We start from the raw sequence: 7,240 nt of genomic DNA, 5'->3' as shown, positions 1-7,240 counted from the left end.
TTTTTTTTTTTTTTTTTTAGAAAGCTGAACTCTTGCAGTCAGAAAAATAGTGACACTTAAAATTTCAAAGGACATTAGTCCACTTCATTTAAACACGGTTATTGAAAATGCAGTTTCCAGTCCTGGATTAGCCAGGGAAGCTCTTAGTACCCACACAAACTACCATTCAACCGGAGTGACCGAGGACTTTTATGGGAAGAGAACACAAGCGCCACTCAACTTGGGAGGCATGTTCATTTACCATTGCTACTACCTTCCATGTTCCCCTAGCCACCCTGGATGGAATTTCCAAAAAAAGCTTGGAGTTAGACTTTAACAGGAGCAGAATTAAATTTGAATGGCTACTCAGAGATGGACCTACATAGTTACATGGTTACAGTCATACTAGTACACCTCCCCAGACAGACACTGCAGAATTAAGGGAGATTATGGACATGGAATTGACCAGACTAGGGGGTGATGGAATTTACCACACATCAGCCATACTGTAGTATTCACCAATTCATATGCCATTACCACCTAGCAACAGAAAGGAAGCCAACCCACAGCAACAGGATTCAATGACAGATGGCCAAGTTACTCCAGTTTTATTTTCATTTATGGCAGGGAAAGAGTGTGCACACACAGTTACCACAGAGTACCTGATGCCCTGAGAAGTCCTGTCTCCATCTCAGCTGTACTCAGCATCAGCACAAGGAGCATCTATGAGTAGAACCATGCCAGTAACTTTCTGTTTAGACAAAGCTTAATGGAGTGAGTGCCTTTTATCAGAGGCTAGAGCACGCGTTGTAAGGACACCTACCACAAGAACACAAGCCACCTTGGCCTTGCTGCAGAGCCAAGGATTATGCAGCTCTACTGAATGCAAGGAATGCTTTGATGGACAGTAAACAGAAGCCAGTGTCAGAAATCAGCAACCAGGCCTAATAAAAGGCTTGCTATTCTGCTTTATCAGGGATAACAAACTCACCAGAGCCCTCAAGCGGGGCTTGGACCAAGCGTGGACTCCTCTCAGCCAGAAATGCGAACTAGTGGCAGCTGCAGTGGCAGTGTGGGTCTAGTTGGCCTTGTTCTTTATTGATCCTTCATCTCTTCAAGCCAGTCAAGGCCTGGTGTAAAAGATCACGCCTCTGTAAAAGCTCATGCCACTTAGTTGCCGAAGTGCCACCCTACTCCATCTTCTGCCTAACTTCAGACTAACACGGCAAACTGCCTCTAAAAAAAATTGATGTGAAGTTAAGCAGAACCATTTCATGTAAGACAAGGACCATGTCTCTGCTTTCCTTGTACAGCACCTAACAGTTTGACATCCTGCCTTCTAAATGCTACTGCAACTACATACTAACATACAGATTAAATGCAGCATGGAGCCCAACCCAGGCCCACCATGACAGAAATACTTTATTGAGCAGCATACACAGATATTTGGGATTGTTTTACAGTGGACCTCAGTCTGGAGAAAGAATTTTCCTCTTAGGAAAAGCGGGTTCCTACATGCTCTCCCCCTCTGACAGGCTTCTTTACAGAGCCCCTGAATCTGTTTTTTGTACTCAGCACGCCATATACCACCAACTCAGGAGTGGCACTCCCAGCTAAGCCACTGTCTCATACATGTAACAAAAGACATCATCAGTCTAAGTTAAACACAAGTCCTATTTCAGACTCTCTCACAGTGAGGCTACTCTCAGTATCAAGAGATCATGGCTGTCTTCTTAGGAGGCTGCTGTCTATGGATCTGTCCTGACTGACCCAGTTTCTCTTTACACCTTATGCCAAACCCTCCTTCTGTAGACAAGTCACAGACAGCTTTGGAGACAGTTGCTTTGTGGTGTTATTTTATAATCTCTCTCTTCTCTCCAGAGCTCTAGCTGTTGCCAGAGAAATCAGATAACATGGTCAAAGATCTCGTAATGAAAAATTATGTAAAAATATTTAAAACACACAGGTTTTCAATGGCCCATTTGTTTTCAAATGCTTGATATGCATCTATTCTGTCATGACAACCAGAAAAAAATTACTCTTCAAGTACAAAGTGTCTGTGATATCATTCAGGCCTAAAACACAAATCTAGCCAATGCTAACAAGTTTCCAGAGATCTGATGGATAGCATCAAAACTACAGCAGGCACTGGAATGTGTGAAAATGGATGCAGATAGTTGGAGAGATACAAAACACTGTACTGATACAAGTCAATAACATGGATCAAGGACCAGAACCCCACTGTCCACATACAGAACAAAAAGTTGGTCCCCGCCTGAAAGAGCTCAGAATCTAAACATAAGAACAAAGACATAACAACAGATGAGGGGAGTACAAAGCAGCTTTGAGACAATACTAGTCTCAGAGTTTTAGCAGCCCAAATGTTCTGTAGAAATCACAACATAGGACAGTTTGGAGAGAGGTTTCGAGGGAGGTAGCTTCTTTTTATGTTGATAGACGAGAATTCTATTAATTAAAATCTGCTAGGTTTCCCTGCAAGAGATACCAAGACAATGTTTCAATAGAGGACAAACATTTTCAGATGCTATAATAAAACGCACATCCTATAATTCTTTGCCGAAGCATTTGTACTTTGCAATTCAAGACAAGTGCAAGACATTAAAGTATTTTATTACATGAGCTAACGGTTGAGGTTTTGCCAGCTATTGTTTTATTCCAGAGAAACAAGCAACTATTCAGTAGGTCCCAATTCTCAAAGCAGAGCAAGCTGCAAGAATCTAGATGTCTCCTTTAAAACTCTGCATCTGAAAAGATAATCTGATTCTTTAATCACTAGAAAAGACGAAATACTCAGCAACAAGGGGGAATTACTGACAAAAGCACGCTGAGTTATGTTTTCTTATCATAACACTTGGTGGGAAGAACCAACAAGCTGTTTGCTTACTTTATCAATCCCCTGAATATAATTGTACCCTTTTTTGGGCTGATTGGATTTACTGGAATTAGCTCCGAAGGACAGAAAAGGAACATACATTTCAGACAGACTATATAAACACACACACACACACACACACACTCTCACACTCACTCTCTAAAATGTGGCTAAAATCTCACAACCTCTCTCTTTCGATACCACAAATTTCTGAAAATTGGGGCCCTCATATGTGATTAGAACGATGATTCTCTGCTTGGGGTGTCTTAATACATTTTCAAAGCCACTGCAGGGTGCCAAGCAATGTTAGCACTGTTGGGTGCACAAGCATGACTCTCAAGATAAATCCAGAGATTTCAAATAGGAATTCAAAGTGTTAAAAATATTCTGCCATGTTATGGTCTCTCTGAGTTCTCTGCAACAGAAGAATTGCTGTTGTACTTATCTGTAATAAGAAACAGAGTAAAAACTAAGAGCTGGCATCGTCCAAGTGGTGCCTCAAGTCAAAAAGGTTGAGACCCAGTGAACTGGAGCAGAGGCCTGTAGCATTGCTTTAACTTTTAAATTCACCCTCAAACATTATGCGTTTGGAAAGCTAAAGCCCTTTTTCTGGCACAATTACATCAGTGATTGCTATCCATTTAGGTAACACTTCAACTTCTCAGGTGACCAACAGGCTGCTGCCTTTGCAGTTAAGCACTGTCATTTGACCCCTCCCATTATTACAAATATCTTCAAGGAAGTTGGTTTCCATTTGGTTGTTTCCAAGCTGTAATGAATGTGGCTCCTCCTAGAAGTATTAAGCATCCTTAACCCTGTTAAGTAATTAGCCTAAAAGTCTTGAGTGCTGGATACATAGCTTATTTGTAACTACTATTCACTGGGGCACTTGGAACAGTAACTAAACATTATCTCCATCTTCTCCCTGCCAGAACAAATGATTCAAGACAAAAGACAGTATCTGAGGAGCCAGGAAAAATACTCTACTGTTTTTTCCTTCGGATGTTCAAGATAAGAATGTCTTCGCTCCGATACTCCTCATCATGCTGTTCCAGGGGAATCTCTTCCAACTCAAAGTCCATCTGAAGCAGCTGTCATTAAAACCAACAAAGGTAATAAGCAAGATATTCCTAGCACGGTTGACATCTGCAACAGACTTCATGAAGTTTCACAGGAGGTCCTCCAGTTTTCAGCAGAAAGCAACTGCCCATTAGGAACCAATATAGCACAAAGTATTGATGTGTCAAGGCCTTCCCCCAACACCTTACACAACTGGATAAGTGATTTGCATCAAGCTGCACATTCATTTTCATTTATCTGTGCCAATCCAGAGTGAGGCATTGCTTCCCAAAATTTAAAAGCATCAATAAACTGGATCTTCCAATCAAAGTATTTCAATTCCTCAAACCTCCAGTTGCTCATTTCCAAGCAATAAACCCATATTGAACTACATCATGTAATGCCAGCATCTCACCTTCCCCCCAACCTTCCTAAGCAACAGTGGAAAGAAAGACAGGCTGTTCTCTCTACCCGAAAAGTGAAAAGGTCTGGATTCTGGCAAACCAAGGACAAAAAAAAAAAAATCCAAAAGATGAAGAACTGAGCTGGAAATGCCCATCTCTTTCATGTGTATACTGTGGGGGTACAAGCTCTGACATCAGTATCAATCTACCTGCGGCATTAAAACAGTATTCCTCATGTAATGAAATCCCCAGCTACTCAAAGCTTCATTACAGCCAACACACTGAAATACATCCAGAAGTTAAAACAATTCCCTTCAAACAGATATCATTAGTATGTACAGACATTATATGAAACCCTTGCTCTCTTTTCCCTAATTCTCTGCGTCTCAGTGCTCATTTTCAATGGCTGTTCTGTCACTGAGCTTTCAAGATATAAGGCTAAATTCTTCAGAGGTACATCCCTACAGTCTCTGTTATAACTTGGAGAAATTCACTGAGTAGTGGTTCGCTTTGGAAAAAAACCAACCACCTAGATTTAATTTAGGCATGTTGCTGCCATCTACTAATAAATTAAAGAACGCAATTTAAGAAGTTGATGACCAACTTTTTTCTATTTTTTTCCATCCATGGTCACATGGAATTTTCCCTCTACAAATTGACTGATCTTTTACTGACAGATACAGGTGAGGGAACTGACCCGAATCAATTTACATTCCTTATGTACACAAAAAAATGGTGTTTAAGACTGAAAAACTGCAAAGGATACTTACCTCAAAGTATTTTCTCTCTATTTCAGGGTTTTTACCCATAGTTCTTTGCTCATAACAGCATATAATGCAGGTATCAGGACCTGAAAGGTCTTTCAGGGTCTTCACTAATGGCTCCAATGACTGCCAAAAAAAGAGGTTAAGTATTTATCACTTCAAAATTCACTTAATTTGTACTATATTCTGTAATTAGAGACAGCTTTCACTGAACCAGTCCCCTTCTTGTTTCAATTTTCAGGCTGTTATATTTAGTTCCTTATGTAGGACACGGGACAACCAGAGAACAGATAAGATAAATAGAAAAAAAGGTTACAAAGCAAAGGTTCAGAAAATAATGGTCACTTTACAGATGCAGGTCAGCTTTATCTTCTTGATTGTTTAAGATTTAGGTCAGGTGCAGGCAATTATTTTGGGCGGAGGGCCGCATGACAGGCGTCAGGGGCAGATCAGTATTAATTTTCTAATTTTTTTAGGGGACCCGCAGGCTGGTTAGAATAGCCTAGTGGATGGCATCTGGCCTGTGGGCTGCATTTTGCCCACCCCTGCTTTAGGTACTCTATTTACTCAACTATGTTTCCTTTAAGTATTCAGGATGAGGAAGAGTTAATGAGGTTTATTCTCAAAATGTAAAGATTAATTTTAAGTGCACTGAATTCATAGATGTGGTTTGGAGCTACACAGCCCTCCGTGCCTTTGTAAGCATGAGGCTCGAAGGAGCTGGAGGCTGGTAAGAGAACTGGGGCAAGGTGAGTTGAATTGATTCTCTCACATTACCCCCTTGCTCCTGGTCTTGGCTATAGCCCCTTTCAGGTCTCCTGACAGAGCTTTAGCAGTCTGGTTCTCCGCTTTTCTGCCCTGCCTAGGCAATCCCCACGGGAAAGGATGCTGACAAAGTCAACATTATCTCTTGCAATATCTACTGACTCTCCAGTATCAATTAGCAGCATCTTATTCCCTTCTACCTTTCATCTTCATGGAATAAAAAACGAGGAACAGTTCTGAATTATTGATCTTAAAAAGACCAGTGCCAGGCATTTTCCCAGATAGCTTCAAGTCGGTTAAAGAATTTAACTTGCTTGGTCTTAAAACAACAGCTTTTAAGTCATTGTTTAATGCACAGCTCAATGATTTCCTTCTAGATCTAAGAACCGAGATGTCACGGTAGGATTTATTTTGAGAGATTTCAGTGCATCTTGCAAAACTGCTCACATCAAGTCCCAGAAATGCAATCCCTTCCATGCAAAGTATTCGTATAGGTGTCACTAAGTTACCTCTTCATAGTAAATGCAATCAGCCATCAGGATGTAATCTGGTGGAGGCAGAAATTCTGTTACGTCTTCACCCCTAGAAAAACCAGAGAGAAATGCAAAAGAAACCTTCAATAATACAAAAACAAGAGGTTTAAAAAATTGATTACATAGCAAAAAAAATAAGAAACCCGTTTGATTTTGAGGCTTAATTCTCCCACCACTTCATCTACTATATAGTTCACAGGCATTTCCCCTTTATACCAAATCCTGTTTGGCCACTTTGCCAGTTGCAAGGGCTTGTCTACCTGAACACGTTTGACTTTTAACGAAAATTAAAAGATCATACAAACCATTTCAGTACCTTGGCTTGAATCGAGCCTGTGAGAAGATGCTTGTTGGTCTCGATATTCAACTTCAGCAAATCCTGAAGTTCCTCGAGATCGGTGACCGTGACGTTGGCCCTGCAAAACGACAGTTTGGGGTCAGAAAAACAAACATCTGTGACATGTCACCTAATGACAGCGGACAAAACCCCGGCCCCCCCAACTCTTCTATGGGGACAGGTGTCGCAGGCGGACGTCGCGCCCGCGCATTTGATGCACCATGGGGCGGGGGGCGCGTGCCATGCTGCTTAGAAGGGAAATGCCTGCCAAACTGGAGCCATGCACAGGCGCCCTGCGCAGTCCCTCAGCTGGACCAGAAATGGCTCGTCCTTCAGCCCCACGCTCCCCGGCAGCTGGGGACGATGCCGGGCTCCAGGGACCCCCCACAGGGCAGTGCGGGCACGGGCAGGCCCAAAGGCGTGGGGCTCCCGCACCTCACCTGCGCCCCTCCCCCTCCCGCACCGACCTCACCTCACTTCAGCTGCGCCCCGCCCCCACCTCAGCG

The 7,240-nt window shown here is 42.3% G+C and overlaps 1 protein-coding gene across 1 annotated transcript; it reads right to left on the bottom strand.

Annotated features, from left to right (window-relative positions):
- Positions 1–1,353: 1,353 nt before the first annotated feature.
- VCPKMT (valosin containing protein lysine methyltransferase) lies at positions 1,354–6,854 on the bottom strand (the record flags this gene model as incomplete). The annotated part of the gene is made up of 5 exons (XM_019519879.1): positions 1,354–2,472; positions 3,860–3,963; positions 5,106–5,225; positions 6,374–6,446; positions 6,703–6,854. Coding segments are annotated over 5 exons (459 nt in total), but the record flags the coding sequence as incomplete, so codon positions are not given.
- Between the last annotated feature and the right edge of the window lie 386 nt (positions 6,855–7,240).

The sequence above is a fragment of the Gavialis gangeticus genome, unplaced genomic scaffold, assembly GCF_001723915.1.
Source record: "Gavialis gangeticus isolate Ggan-Ray unplaced genomic scaffold, GavGan_comp1, whole genome shotgun sequence".
NCBI classification, from domain to species: Eukaryota; Metazoa; Chordata; order Crocodylia; family Gavialidae; genus Gavialis; species Gavialis gangeticus.
Note: the sequence above shows the minus strand (reverse complement) of the source record. Positions and strands in the feature narration are given on the sequence as shown.